The sequence below is a fragment of the Haliotis cracherodii genome, unplaced genomic scaffold (assembly GCF_022045235.1).
Source record: "Haliotis cracherodii isolate W230 unplaced genomic scaffold, xgHalCrac1.p SCAF_3, whole genome shotgun sequence".
Classification (NCBI taxonomy): Eukaryota; Metazoa; Mollusca; class Gastropoda; order Lepetellida; family Haliotidae; genus Haliotis; species Haliotis cracherodii.
This window is the reverse complement of record NW_027266286.1, coordinates 66,833,862-66,850,440: the sequence shown is the minus strand read 5'-3', so window position 1 is coordinate 66,850,440 and position 16,579 is coordinate 66,833,862. Positions and strand designations below refer to the sequence as shown.

At 39.8% G+C, this 16,579-nt stretch overlaps 1 protein-coding gene across 1 annotated transcript in view; it reads right to left on the bottom strand.

Moving 5' to 3' along the window:
* The window catches only part of LOC139475019 (testis-expressed protein 11-like), a 33,004-nt gene extending 17,729 nt beyond the window's left edge, over window positions 1–15,275 (bottom strand). Inside the window, exons 1-12 of the mRNA XM_071258234.1 lie at window positions 15,248–15,275; window positions 14,658–14,794; window positions 13,608–13,704; window positions 13,011–13,090; window positions 12,553–12,583; window positions 11,960–12,009; window positions 10,402–10,533; window positions 6,433–6,513; window positions 5,739–5,876; window positions 5,099–5,194; window positions 4,427–4,508; window positions 1,252–1,333 (exon numbers count right to left, since the gene is read on the bottom strand). Of these exons, the coding sequence (XP_071114335.1) occupies window positions 1,252–1,333; window positions 4,427–4,508; window positions 5,099–5,194; window positions 5,739–5,876; window positions 6,433–6,513; window positions 10,402–10,533; window positions 11,960–12,009; window positions 12,553–12,583; window positions 13,011–13,090; window positions 13,608–13,704; window positions 14,658–14,794; window positions 15,248–15,275 (1,034 nt within the window). The remainder of the gene's footprint in view (window positions 1–1,251; window positions 1,334–4,426; window positions 4,509–5,098; window positions 5,195–5,738; window positions 5,877–6,432; window positions 6,514–10,401; window positions 10,534–11,959; window positions 12,010–12,552; window positions 12,584–13,010; window positions 13,091–13,607; window positions 13,705–14,657; window positions 14,795–15,247) is intronic.
* Window positions 15,276–16,579: the final 1,304 nt, after the last annotated feature.

The following is a 16,579-nucleotide window of genomic DNA, read 5'->3' as shown; positions in this document are numbered from 1 at the left end:
AGAAATGTTTCTGTATGAGATATTAAGCAAGTAGGTATTCTGGGTCCAATTCCACAAAGCGATCATAGCGCTACGATTGTCGCAAGTCTATGTTAAAGTATGTGAGTTACGACTGTCTTAGTGCTACGATCACATTGTAGAACAGAGCCCTGGAACAGAACAGATAGGACCTTTGCAATCTCATTAAAATCAGACCTCAGTTCCTGCTACCGCTAAACAAAGATCTGAGCACATCCCATAAGGGGTCACGTCAGAACAACCTTTCATCTGACCAATCAGAGCATCGCTTACCAGATTATGAAAGTGACAGTCAGAATGTGATTTCTATTCATGCAACCTCGAAAACTTTAACTCCGAACGATAGTTACAGGTTTAACGACTGAATCCATACAATCTAGACCATCTATTAGCCATTCAAGAATGTACTTTTGTTCAGGTTTCAAATTTGTAATCGAGAATTTGTCAAAATATGTTTCGAAGTGTAGTCGCCAATTTGAAATTAGTGCCGTAAAGTACGAGAAAGCTGCCTTCTGCCTTGGTCATTCCATTGGTCGTTCACAGTTTGCGCAAGGTCGGTCTGACATGACCCCTAATGGGATGTCTTCAGATCTTTGTTTAGCGGTAGAGAGAACTAAGATCTGATTTTAATGAGATAATTCCAGTTATATCACGGCGTGTCAGCTTAATGTGGGAGGAAAGCCCCAAGTGATCCAGGTCTAAGACGTTTACCACTTCGGTGAAACCCACGAGCACGGGTATGGTGCTGACAAACCTAGAAACATAATTGGGTTGAACCGGGATTCGAACCCACAATCATAGGTTTCTGGCGTGCCCAAGGGACGCAACTCTGCACAGCGAATCGCGGCGCCTTAGACAACTGGGCCACCCGTGCCCCTAATGAGATTGAGGACCCTTGTATCACGCGGTGGGTGTTCTCACGAAGAAGATCTTTGGGTTTCCAGTGAACTAAATTTGATGTGGTTTGTTGTGTTAGTAGTCTTGTTTTAAGGCATTAAGACACTGATAGGTGTAAAAATGTGAAATGTGTTCACTCAGAAACCTAAGTAAGAGATGAATAGGGACTGGGTGTTTACAATGTATGACCTGTCGTATTGTGTGTCTTTGCACCCTGAACATTGGCTGGTTGCTCATGCTATCAACCACTGGTTTGATATGCTCGAGGTGAATGGGATCAATTGTACAATTTATTGACTTTGGAATATGAAAAAGAGAACAAACAATAATTATTACCTTTTGTGCTGCTTTAGCAACTGTAAAACACTTAGTCCCAGCTCTAGGGTGCAGTCTGAGTGCTTAATGATGTCATCCAAAACTGAACAAGAGTTTGTAGATTTAATACAAATACAATTATTTACTATGTATTTAGGAAGAAACATTTACATAGATCTGAAAATATAAAATCAACATTTCGGTGGAGTTAAATCTTTGAGTAGTATTTAGAAGGTTTTATATGTAAGTGATAGTGATGTTTTGGTGCAGAAAAGAACACCGTTATCAAGCAAGTCATATACAAAGTACCTCAGTGAGTACTGTTTGTCCCCACCCCCCATTGCTAGTCTAAAGAAGCGAATAAATTGGGGAGCTGTGGGCTAGACTTGGTCCTCAGGAGCCCATGCTGGTTGTAAGAGGAGACTTAATGTATCAGGTGGCCAGACTCGGTGACTTGGTCCCTGGGAGCCCATGCTGGTTGTAAGAGGAGACTTAATGTATCAGGATACCAGGCTCGGTGACTTGGTCCCTAGGAACCCATGCTGGCTGTAAGAGGAGTCTTAATGTATCAGGATGCCAGGCTCGGTGACTTGGTCCTCAGGAGCCCCTGCTGGTTGTAAGAGGAGACTTTATGTATCAGGTGGCCAGGCTCGGTGACTTGGCCCCTGGGAACCCATGCTGGTTGTAAGAGGAGACTTAATGTATCAGGATGCCAGGCTCGGTGACTTGGTCCTCAAGAGCCCATGCTGGTTGTAAGAGGAGACTTTATGTATCAGGTGGCCGGGCTCGGTGACTTGGTCCTCAGGAACCCATGCTGGCTGTAAGAGGAGTCTAATGTATCAGGATGCCAGACTCGGTGACTTGGTCCTCAAGAGCCCATGCTGGTTGTAAGAGGAGACTTTATGTATCAGGTGGCCAGGCTCGGTGACTTGGCCCCTGGGAACCCATGCTGGTTGTAAGAGGAGACTTAATGTATCAGGATGCCAGGCTCGGTGACTTGGTCCTCAAGAGCCCATGCTGGTTGTAAGAGGAGACTTTATGTATCAGGTGGCCGGGCTCGGTGACTTGGTCCTCAGGAACCCATGCTGGCTGTAAGAGGAGTCTAATGTATCAGGATGCCAGACTCGGTGACTTGGTCCTCAAGAGCCCATGCTGGTTGTAAGAGGAGACTTTATGTATCAGGTGGCCAGACTCAGTGACTTGGTCCCTAGGAACCCATGCTGGTTGTAAGAGGAGACTTAATGTATCAGGATGCCAGGCTCGGTGACTTGGTCCCTGGGAGCCCATGCTGGTTGTAAGAGGAGACTTTATGTATTAGGTGGCCAGGCTCGGTGACTTGGTCCCTAGGAACCCATGCTGGTTGTAAGAGGAGACTTAATGTATCAGGATGCCAGGCTCGGTGACTTGGTCCCTAGGAACCCATGCTGGTTGTAAGAGGAGTCTCATGTATCAGGATGCTAGACGCAGTGACTTGGTCCCTAGGAACCCATGCTGGTTGTAAGAGGAAACTTAATGTATCAGGTGGCCAGGCTCGGTGACATGGTGGATGGCGTGTCCACGCACCCAGACTATGTGGATCCTTGCTCACAATATCAATCACTGGATTGTCCTCCATATTGCATTATCTACAGACCACCGTTATACAGGTGGGATATTGCTGAGTGCACACACACAGACAGACAGAGAGACACACACACATATAATTATGCTCACTTACTGACTTTTGGCTTATAAAAATAAAAGAATTGGTTCTCAGGCAATGATTTTTGAAAATACAGTGCAGGCGGACAGTGTTTTTTTAGCTTGTAAGCAAATAAACAGTATGTAAACAAATAAACAGTTGTGTACCCTCTACCTGGGAAAGGGCCTCCCTACATAAACAAGCAAACAAACTCCTATTCCCGCCATGAAAATAACATGGGATGCACAGTAAAGCAGTGCGCATGTAAAGGGAAGTAACTGCGTGCTATATTGGATCGCATTCATACGATTTTGTGTGCGTGAAAATGGACATAAAAATGAAACATGCAGCAGACTTAATGATGATGCAGGCAGTGCCTGAGAACCAAGAATTGTATGAATTTAGGAAATGTTAAAGATTTGATTACATATGTCTCTTCCAATACAATATGTTCTCTTTCATCTTGGATTTCATTTCTGACAATCTCTTCTTGGCAGACATAAGTGATACCACAAATTTGCAGACAAACAGAGTGCGGGCAAATAACTAGTGACAAGGTAGTATTAATGACACACTTCTTTTTTTCAATTCTAGCAATGTTCCATGTCAATTCTAACACTGTTATCAAGCGCAACTGTACTGACTGCAATTGTTACATGAAGTGGATCATGCTTCTACTTCGTAATGAGTTACATATCAGTGAGTGAGTTGGGTTTAACGCTGCTTTTAACAGTTTTCCAGTTACATCACGGCGCGTCAGCTTAATGTGGGAGGAACGCCCGAAGTGATGCAGGTCTCCGACGTTTACCACTTCAGTGAAACCCATGAGCACGGGTATGGTGCTGACAAACCTAGAAATATAATCCGGGTGAACCGGGATTCGAACCCACAATCATAGGTTTCTGGCATGCCTAAAGGACGCAACTCTGCCCCGCGAATCGTGGCACCTTAGACGACTGGGCCACACGTGCCCCCAGTTACATATCAACTTCTAAATTCCACTCAAAGATCATTGGTAGATAAACATTCTATCTCCAGATAAACAGACTACGGTCTTTGTCTAAATTGTTCTACACTCAGCAGGCAGAGATACAAATTAGCAGTAGCCTGATACCCTAAGCAAACTCACCTAATGTGAGTTGGGAGATAAACACACTGTGCTTTCTTTGTAGAACTACATGACATGTAGATTTGATGGGGCTGAATTGAAGTTTCAAATGTGAACTTTAGCTGGCATTTAGAAGAGCTCATTGTTATTGGTAGTTGATTTCAAGCCCATGAGCAAGCGAAAGTCAGAGATGAGGATGAAGGACCTGGAGCTCCGAAACAAAGCTATGTTGGATAATAGGGTCCGGGTAACTACACTGGATAAATGAGGATGCCAGAATGGAACTATGATAAACTGGATAAACGAGGATGCCAGAATGGAGCTATGATAAACTGGATAAACGAGGATGCTAGTAACACTGAGCACTTGAGAACAATACACAAGAAAACACTAATGAAATATTTCACCTGCGGAGACAGGTGCCCCCTTCTCTCCTCCTGTGAGCAGTATCCTCAGCTTCAGGTACAGCCCAGCAGGGTGGCAGTGCTCCTGTATAGGTATTCAACATTAGAAATAAATAACTTCCCTGTTACCATGGAGAAAGACACAAGTTATGAGTCAGCTAAAATCAATCTCTTAGAAACCTATATTGTACAATGTGACAATATCTTTTTAGAGCTGATAGTCTTCATTTAACATAAAAATAAACTACCGGGCAAAAGAAAGTATATACTTGAAAACTGGACTTTGACAAACGTTTACAAATGTTATCTAACATTACAAGGCTAAAGAAACACTGGAAATTTCAGGTCCAAAAAACAACTATGACACCCCTATCAAATACATTACCATCATATAACCATTTCTTGTGTGTTTACTTTTTAGCGTCCACAAAACAAGGAAGGATACTTTCTTTTCCCCAGCAGTATATGTTTCAGTTTACTATGTAATTGGTGATTACCGGGTATGTAACTGGCAAAACTAGGATCAGATAACTGCAAAATAATATTACTTTTAATGTGAACAGATTAGAGAGATATATGCTGAACAAAAAGTTAGGGATCATGAAATATTTTTATATACTGTACACATTTACCCAAACTCTAATTCAGGATACACAAACTGAAGAAAATACTGACTGTATTTGCCAGAGACACTGCATTCAAGGCCTTCTCAAAGTGTTCTGATGGGTTACTCTCAATGTAGGCATTTGCCAAGAGTCTAAGTGTTCTTGCCTGAAAAGAAAATGCACAGCTGAGTTTAATGAGGTAGCAAAAATAACTAAAACAATTTTTTTAGTGATTTTCTTTTTCTTTCTTGGGGTTGTTTCAAGGGGATGTTCAATGGATATGGCAGTTTAAGAAACAATAGTGTTAAATAATATAAACTTGTTGGGAGTGCGTTCACGTTGATCTCAATATTACAAGACAGAACTAATATTTGAAAATATTTTGGTTTGTACTATTTAGTCTGGATGCAATATGCTCATGTGATCATTTTCTTAAAATCAGGTTTTATTACCATTGTTACATTAAAGTATTGCATTGAATTGTGTAAGAGTTTGTGAATTGGGTGACATATTGGACACTCACCCATTCAGCCACAGCAATCAACCATATGTATCCTATCGGTGACCAGCACAATTCACATAGTTAATGGTTTGCCTATATGATATCATTATGCAGGCAAATGCTGAGAAAAAAAACAACTTTGATAAGTTTTGTATAATTCCACCCTAATATGTACAGTTTTCAAGTTAGACTTTTAGCAGAGAAGTACCTGGTTTCTAGGCATTACTCCTTTCCTTTCCTTGCTGAGGTCAAAACTTTCTCGGAGCCAGTTGATGGCCTCGTCATGCTTCTTCTTCTGATACAAGTCAACTCCAAAGTTGTAACACAGCATGCTGAGAAACCCACTCTGTAGTGACAAGTACATGACACACATTACTTACCGGAGTTACTAACTAAACAAAATACAAACATTTCATAGATTTAGCAAGACAACACAGTGGTCATGTGTTTCACAGAATTCTGATCTGAAACACATGAAATTGACCTGTGATATTAACACACAAATACAACTAAATTTTACAGATTCAAATAAGTATTTGACCATTTTATTTCCTTCTTGTTGTGTTGGAAAGTCATCAGAAAACAAGGCCAGACCTAAATGCTAAAGTTTAGTTACCAGTCCTGTTTTTATGAGAGAGAGAGAGAGAGAGAGAGAGAGTTACGTTGAGGGCGAATCTGGGATTTGAACCTATGATCAAAGGATCAGGGGACACCACTCTGCACAGTGAATTACACTGCCTTAGATTGCAGGGCCACTTCTGCCACTAAAATCAGTATGTAATGTCTAGACGACTTTTGAAAATCAACATGAAACTATAGTTCATTTTCATTTGATTTTCATTTGCCATGCAAAACATACTGACATATAATCATGCTTGTGTTGCCCGAATGAAAGCTCGTACCTCTCGTGGGAATCTTGGCAGCATCTGTTTGGACATCTGTACCAAGTTAACAGCTGCTTCATTTCTACACTGCAACATTTCCTAAAATAGATTGTTCTTTGTAAACATCAACTCTTTTTATGAAATAGATTTTTATCCCATTACAGTACCAACACTTTTCATTAATTACACTGACATGATAGAAATGCTTATAACCTAAACACTGATAAATCCTTCATCTTAATACTGTTCACATACACATTGCTACTTATCAAGTCATTGATTTTACATAAACTGATCTATACATTATTAAAGGAAGACTTTGTAATTGTAACTTCCAATATCTTGGATCCTTGACCACTTCTGCCTTATAGCACAGTCACTGAAGACAATATCACCCACCACTTCTGCCTTATAGCACAGTCACTGAAGACAATATCACCCACCACTTCTGCCTTATAGCACAGTCACTGAAGACTATATCACCCACCACTTCTGCCTTATAGCACAGTCACTGAAGACAATATCACCCATCACTTCTGCCTTATAGCACAATCACTGAAGACTATATCACCCACCACTTCTGCCTTATAGCACAGTCACTGAAGACAATATCACCCACCACTTCTGCCTTATAGCACAGTCACTGAAGACAATATCACCAACCAATTCTGCCTTTATAGCACAGTCACTGAAGACTATATCACCCACCACTTCTGCCTAATAGCACAGTCACTGAAAACAATATCACCCATCACTTCTGCCTTATAGCACAGTCACTGAAAACTATATCACCCACCACTTCTGCCTTATAGCACAGTCACTGAAGACTATATCACCCACCACTTCTGCCTTATAGCACAGTCACTGAAGACTATATCACCCACCACTTCTGCCTTATAGCACAGTCACTGAAGACTATATCACCCATCACTTCTGCCTTATAGCAGTCACTGAAGACTATATCACCCATCACTATTGCCTTATAGCAGTCACTGAAGACAGTATAACCCCCCACTTCTGCCTTATAGCACAGTCACTGAAGACAATATCACCCACCACTTCTGCCTTATAGCACAGTCACTGAAGACTATATCACCCACCACTTCTGCCTTATAGCACAGTCACTGAAGACTATATCACCCATCACTTCTGCCTTATAGCAGTCACTGAAGACTATATCACCCATCACTATTGCCTTATAGCAGTCACTGAAGACAGTATAACCCTCCACTTCTGCCTTATAGCACAGTCACTGAAGACAATATCACCCACCACTTCTGCCTTATAGCACAGTCACTGAAGACTATATCACCCACCACTTCTGCCTTATAGCACTGTCACTGAAGACAATATCACCCACCACTTCTGCCTTATAGCACAGTCACTGAAGACAATATCACCCACCACTTCTGCCTTATAGCACAGTCACTGAAGACTATATCACCCACCACTTCTGCCTAATAGCAGTCACTGGAGACTATATCACCCACCACTTCTGCCTAATAGCACAGCCACTGAAGACAATATCACCCATCACTTCTGCCTTATAGCACAGTCACTGAAGACAATATCACCAACCAATTCTGCCTTTATAGCACAGTCACTGAAGACTATATCACCCACCACTTCTGCTTAATAGCACAGTCACTGAAAACAATATCACCCATCACTTCTGCCTTATAGCACAGTCACTGAAAACTATATCACCCACCACTTCTGCCTTATAGCACAGTCACTGAAGACTATATCACCCACCACTTCTGCCTTATAGCACAGTCACTGAAGACAATATCACCCACCACTTCTGCCTTATAGCACAGTCACTGAAGACTATATCACCCACCACTTCTGCCTTATAGCACAGTCACTGAAGACTATATCACCCATCACTTCTGCCTTATAGCAGTCACTGAAGACTATATCACCCATCACTATTGCCTTATAGCAGTCACTGAAGACAGTATAACCCCCCACTTCTGCCTTATAGCACAGTCACTGAAGACAATATCACCCACCACTTCTGCCTTATAGCACAGTCACTGAAGACTATATCACCCACCACTTCTGCCTTATAGCACAGTCACTGAAGACTATATCACCCATCACTTCTGCCTTATAGCAGTCACTGAAGACTATATCACCCATCACTATTGCCTTATAGCAGTCACTGAAGACAGTATAACCCTCCACTTCTGCCTTATAGCACAGTCACTGAAGACAATATCACCCACCACTTCTGCCTTATAGCACAGTCACTGAAGACTATATCACCCACCACTTCTGCCTTATAGCACTGTCACTGAAGACAATATCACCCACCACTTCTGCCTTATAGCACAGTCACTGAAGACTATATCACCCACCACTTCTGCCTAATAGCAGTCACTGGAGACTATATCACCCACCACTTCTGCCTAATAGCACAGTCACTGGAAACAATATCACCCATCACTTCTGCCTTATAGCACAGTCACTGAAGACTATATCACCAACCAATTCTGCCTTATAGCACAATCACTGAAGACTATATCACCCACCACTTCTGCCTAATAGCACAGTCACTGAAAACAATATCACCCATCACTTCTGCCTTATAGCACAGTCACTGAAAACTATATCACCCACCACTTCTGCCTTATAGCACAGTCACTGAAGACTATATCACCAACCAATTCTGCCTTATAGCACAGTCACTGAAGACAATATCACCCACCACTTCTGCCTTATAGCACAGTCACTGAAGACTATATCACCCACCACTTCTGCCTTATAGCACTGTCACTGAAGACAATATCACCCACCACTTCTGCCTTATAGCACAGTCACTGAAGACTATATCACCCACCACTTCTGCCTAATAGCAGTCACTGGAGACTATATCACCCACCACTTCTGCCTAATAGCACAGTCACTGGAAACAATATCACCCATCACTTCTGCCTTATAGCACAGTCACTGAAGACTATATCACCAACCAATTCTGCCTTATAGCACAATCACTGAAGACTATATCACCCACCACTTCTGCCTAATAGCACAGTCACTGAAAACAATATCACCCATCACTTCTGCCTTATAGCACAGTCACTGAAAACTATATCACCCACCACTTCTGCCTTATAGCACAGTCACTGAAGACTATATCACCAACCAATTCTGCCTTATAGCACAATCACTGAAGACTATATCACCCACCACTTCTGCCTTATAGCACAGTCACTGAAGACTATATCACCAACCAATTCTGCCTTATAGCACAGTCACTGAAGACTATATCACCAACCAATTCTGCCTTATAGCACAATCACTGAAGACTATATCACCCACCACTTCTGCCTTATAGCACAGTCACTGAAAACAATATCATCCATCACTTCTGCCTTATAGCACAGTCACTGAAGACTATATCACCAACCAATTCTGCCTTATAGCACAATCACTGAAGACTATATCACCCACCACTTCTGCCTTATAGCACAGTCACTGAAGACTATATCACCAACCAATTCTGCCTTATAGCACAATCACTGAAGACTATATCACCCACCACTTCTGCCTTATAGCACAGTCACTGAAGACTATATCATCCACCACTTCTGCCTTATAGCACAGTCACTGAAGACTATATCACCCACCACTTCTGCCTTATAGCACAGTCACTGAAGACTATATCATCCACCACTTCTGCCTTATAGCACAGTCACTGAAGACAATATCACCCACCACTTCTGCCTTATAGCACAGTCACTGAAGACTATGTCACCCACCACTTCTGCCTTATAGCACAGTCACTGAAGACTATATCATCCACCACTTCTGCCTTATAGCACAGTCACTGAAGACTATGTCACCCACCACTTCTGCCTTATAGCACAGTCACTGAAGACTATATCACCCATCACTTCTGCCTTATAGCACAGTCACTGAAGACTATGTCACCCGACACTTCTGCCAAATAGCACAGTCACTGAAGACAATATCACCCACCACTTCTGCCTTATAGCACAGCAGTTTAAACATGTCCTTCTCTATTTCCGCCTTCTGTCTCTCCATCACCTCACTTCCACCACCAGTTTCATTCTTCCTCTCTATCACAATGGAATGCAGCTTCTGGGCACACTTTTATTAACAGAAAAAAGTTTTCAATTGGTGATCAAAACATAAACTTGAAGCTGAACTATTTGTGTGCACGTACAATTCATCCAATGATATTTCATCTTTACAAACCTCCACTGATGCCATCCTATTGTTCTCAAATTGAGTAAACTCTTATAAAAGGTAATTTTATTTATACAACTTCCAGTGATATTGTAACATGTGGATGTCTATCACTACAGATATATTTTGCATTTGAACACAGTGGCACATAATGGAATGTACAGAATGATGGATATTCAAATGACAAATCTTTCCTTTATAATTCTGGAATCGAACTTGCAACCTTGAAATCCGTACCCCAGTGAGTGAACCACTAGGATCTAGGGGCACAGATAAATCACAATTGACAAAGGTGGGCTCATATCAAATACAAGTTTTTCAGAGACTGAGTGGACGTGAACAAACTTAGTTTAAATGTTGATGAAGGTAAAAAAACTTGAAAAGAGTAACAGAGCAATCATATACAAATCTGCGCTGCTGTGTTCTATAAATGTACACAAGAAAATATGGACTGTCATGTACATTTTAGGTCTCTGTATGTGCGCTTATAAAGATTTCTTACAGACTGGTCTAGAAGTTGACTAGGCAGCGCATATTGAAGCAGGGCACCCAATACTGTGAATAAGGTATTAGGGATTTATATAGGATTCCAAACTAAATGCCCTTGGCAGGCAATTTGTGGAAATAATAATAAAATAATTTCAGAGATATTTCAACGATGTGTTTTGTATATACTGAGCAGATCTAGCAAAATTCATGAGTGTGTGTGTGTGTGTGTGTGTGTGTGTGTGTGTGTGTGTGTGTGTGTGTGTGTGTGTGTGTGTGTGTGTGTGTGTGTGTGTGTGTGCCAGTGTTAGAAACTAACAGTTTTTGTCCACTAGTCCTTATAATGATAACATATAGCAAAACCTTAAAATGGGCCAATTTCTACTTGTCCTTAGGAGACCTTTACTATTGGGCAGTTTGCTAAGGACCATAGGACTAGTGCCAATTTCTAACGCTGTGAGTGTGTGTGTGTGTGTGTGTGTGTGTGTGTGTGTGTGTGTGTGTGTGTGTGTGTGTGTGTGTGTGTGTGTGTGTGTGTGTATATATATTACTATATTGTGTTGTGTGTGTGTGTGTGTGTGTGTGTATATATATATATATATTACTATATTGTGTTGTATCTCATGATGCAATATTCATAGTGTTCCACAGTGTATTGTGATGCACCAAATGCTACATTGTTACACACCTTGTTCTGAAAAACAAATCAACAATTCAATGATGATGGATCCTATTTTTCTTTGTAATTTTCTTTTTCTATTATAATATTCAAGTTGAATCTGTGATTTACAATGCTATTTCAAACCCCCTTGCCCATGATGTGAAATATAAACCACAGTACCTGATTTGATATATTCAAAACAATTTCAGCTTGTTCGGGTTGACATGCATCTGCAATGTACCATTGAAGGTACGTAAAGAAAACAAACATAAAACATATTGTACCGACACGTCAGATGAACACTAGAATAATTTTCTAAAACATATTTATCAATAATATTCTGGTGTAGATTCAAAACTCTCTTTTCCTTTGAAGATTAACAGTTTCCTGGTGCTAATTTTGCAGCGGTAGAAATTAACATTTTAGTTCACTAGTCTTTATAATGATAATATGTAGCAAAACCCTTTAAAATGTCAAATTTCTACTCGTCATTATGATACCTTAACTATTGGGCAGATTGGTAAGAGCTACAGGACTAGTGACAATTTCTAACGCTGTTTTGGCTGACGATTGATGCCAAGGGCTTTCAAAACACTAGTTGTATTTACAAAAATATGTACACAAATTCAAATTCTGTCCACCATTTGTTATTTTCTTTACACAAATTTGTGTGAAATGTTTTGTCATTCCCAATTATAGATTTGAAAGGCAAGGAAACTTTCAGGTGAACTTATCTGAACTGGGCTACCTAGGTAATATTTCCAAATTCATACCTATCCATGCTCTTCCTGTTTTCATCCCCATCTGTGAGAGAGAATTAAATTGTCATGAATTTAATTCTGAAAACTATACACTGTTTTAAGAGTGGCATACCTTACTGGCTGCCTGTCCTTTCTGTTGCCACAAGCTCAAGTCTACCACATTTTGGCTGTGCATGTAATGATAGCCAAGGATAATCTACTTAAGATAGCTAGGAAAGTCAGTGAAATGTATTGGCATATTTTAGTGATCAGGAGAAACAAAATCATTTAATACTAAAGCTATTTTATGGCATGTGAAGAGAGAGAATAATTGTGACAAGCACTCATAAAATATACATGTACCTCCTGCAGATCAAACAAACATATATGCTGGCACAACATCAGTAAAAGCAGCAACATTTAGAAGAAATAATTTGTCTAAAGAAGTTAGAATATCAATATATTTAGATGACAGAGGCCTTAATACTTACCACAATTTGTTTTTTCAGGGTGTCTTCATCCAGAGCTCCTTGGTTGGCAAATGCTACTATCATGAAGGACAAGTGCCTCACTGGAATGAATGAAGACAGGGAGTGAATGGTGTTGTACATGTATATCACTATTTTCAGCAATATTTCAGCTAGTACTGAAATGAAAATCGCCAACATCATCAAAAGGCATGTGAACAGCTCATTTTATTAAACAGCATTTTCTGCATGCTAGGCGAGATTTTGGTCATTGGCTACACTATTACAAATAACATGAAATTTCTTCAAGTCAGTGAAACATTGAGTTTTACACTGGATTTTTACAATATTCCAGTTTTATTACCGAAAGTGACACCAAAGTGGGCTGCACATATTGTACCCATGTTGAATCAAATCTGGATCTTCAGGCTGATGAGCAAATGATGTCACCAGGTCACTCCACCGCCCCTGCTGCGACACGCATAAATCTACATGGCTATCATCTTCAGTTGTATCAACATGTTCTTTTTTGCCTAATGAAAATTTGATATTTAGCATCATCACAATTTACCTTGATACATGAACACACTACATTGTAATTAATAATGGTAGAAACCTTACATTTGGCATTGGTAACAGTGGACAGACACCCTTTCGTCTTCAGCCCAACAGCATGGTTCCACAAAGACACTCCGCTAGTTTCAAGCTGAAATATACCCTAATGATTATATTATTAATCGTATTATACACTGTAAACACAGAAGGAATGTATACATTACAAAATGAAAATAATGACATTCATACTGACACATTCGTTCAGTCTGCCGCTTCTGCACAAGCTCCAAGCTTGCGTCTACCAGTAGTTCTACTTCAAGTGTATTTACATCCAATTACACTGGTCCATACACTAAACATAAACTGAAAATAATGCCAAAATACATGTTAAGGCTAGTAGACTCCTGGCACAGACAGTGTGTGCAGCGTTTGAAATTAAAGGGTGGCCCTGGGCCCCCTTCTCCTATGGTATTTTGAATCTAGGGTTCCCTAAATCTTCAACTTTTAACATTAGGGTCATGACAAGGACTCCTTGAGGTTCATGCATAATTTTGAAACACTGTGTGTGTCAGTACTGATATCTGTGTATGGTGATAAAGGACCCATCATTTAACATTTTGTGGAGACATGGTACTTTTGTTAGAGACAGAATATCTTTTTTGTCGTTGCTTTAAAACACGCAATTTGTTTCTGTGGAAGGAGCCAAACAGTTTAGGAGACAAACTACTTTTATAATTATTTTTTTTACAGAACATCAAAAGATCTGCCCCAGGGTCGTACCTTGACCAACAAAACTAGGAGTCCAGGGGACCCCCAATTACCGGTACTAATTTCAAGGGGTCCTTACAGAAAATATGTGGGTCTTGTGTATGAAATGGTGTAGTGTACTGTACTGTAAGATTTGATAATTACTTAAATTACCTTAATATCTTTGTCAAGAATCTGGGACCATGAATATTATTATGCATCCTTTGGGATGCAATATTTGTGATTCTGCATCCATTCTTTACATTATTGCGAACTGAATGTACATTTCTGGTTGTTTAAAACCCCGCTTCCCAAAAAATAAGCTCAGTTTGAAGAGCTTCACATGAAGAAAATTAATTGGGTACCTACAGTTATGCATTTTGTCTTTTCAATTCCACCAAGGTAATCTGAATGGAGGCTACTAATCAGTCTCAATGCTTCATCCAGCAGCTTCAACCACACCCCATCATCTGTATTCTCTTTTTCCAATATGCTGCCAACTATCTCTGTAAAATTGGATGACATTTGATTACAAACTGTTTGCTCCAGTAATCTCAGCCAATAATAGTCCACATTTTCACCCCACTAGTCCTTATAATAATAACATATAGCAAAACTATTAATAATGGCAAATTTCTACTAGTCCTTATGATACTATTGGGGAGATTCACAAGGACTAAAGGACTACTGCCAATTTCTAATGCCACACATTATAACATCATAATTGACTGAAAATGACGTTTGGACTAACAGACTCAAAAGTGGACCAGACTGTGATTACATTGTGTCATTTATTATCATAATGTACTTAACATTTACCTTCTAACTGTAGACCTAATTATTCCAGATAAAAACACAGATATTGATCTATGACTTACCTCTAAAAGTATCTAATTTAGATAGTTGGATAAAGACAACTGTTTATAAAAATATTAATGATTTTATACATTGTCACTCACGTATGATTTCTTCAACAGTGTTTGACATGTCCATTAACTGAAAATAGATCCAATCAAACATATAACCTCATTCTTTGGAGAAGAAAATGTTTCTAAGAGACTGAGGCATAGGCTAATTAATATAAGACCTAAAGATGTGTTGAATATTGCAAGAACTACACAAGAAATCAGATAGAAACTTCCCTCTCAGGATTGGAAACTGATGTACTAATAGACTAATGACTGCAAAGCTACACACATCAACAACACTTATCTGACATATATACGCACATACTTATTCCAGCTGGCAATGAACATTGCAGGGCAAGACAGTTTTGTGGAGACGATGATGCCATTGATGGCAACTGACATGTCAAAATGTTACCGTCAATCACAACATACATATACACCACATGTACATAAAACCACATCATGTCATAGTAACAAATATACATTTTCATTTACAGGTTATTTCACATATTATATAGCATGTCTAAGTGTTACGCACTGTGTTAGATTGACATTTTGTATTGACTTCCTTATATCAATTTGTTCTTTGATAGTTTGGACAGTGTGTCAGACTACGTTTTACTGCTTGATGTAATTGTTTATCCCGAAAAACAAACGCATCCTAAACCACCGTTATTTGACATCATCGTGTAATAAATTACCTTTACAATCAAGTGATTTCATTCAACCACAGACGATCGTATTTAGCGCCTCTGTAACTTGCCCTACTGCGCATGTACAACAGGTGCGAGACTACACTTCCGGTTCAGTATGTCATAAACTTACGCGTTAATATATTTTTCCTACGTTTTCTCACATTGCATATGATTATCTCTAGTCACGTTTTTCAAACTTCAACATCAGACATTTACGAGTTGTATTTAGTTGTTACTGGAAGTAATAATGTCCTTGAACTTGACCAATGAACTTTGGGCTAGGTCATCGAGAGCAGACGAAAATATTTTGACTGGCACCTTCTGGATGTTTAAACTTTATTTTACCTCCCACTGCGTTACAAGCTTCTTTAGGTTTTCTATAAATAATATCTGTTTAATCCGTTATCGTATCGGTATTACTACATTCAATAGTGTTTTTATGATTGCTTACACTAACAGTCTTTGTTTTCTATGATGTTGATGTTTGCAGAGCTAAAATTTCAGTCAGAAGGAAAATGGCAGAAGAAAGTTACAGTCTTGATACTAGCCTGCATCATGGAGAATGCCAACAGAATACGATTTATCAGGTATTATAAATTACAGAAATAAGCACAACCCTGTTGAATGCAGGCCACTTTCAATCGCTGTGCTTGTTGAATAGTAATTGATGACATCACTTGACGGTCTG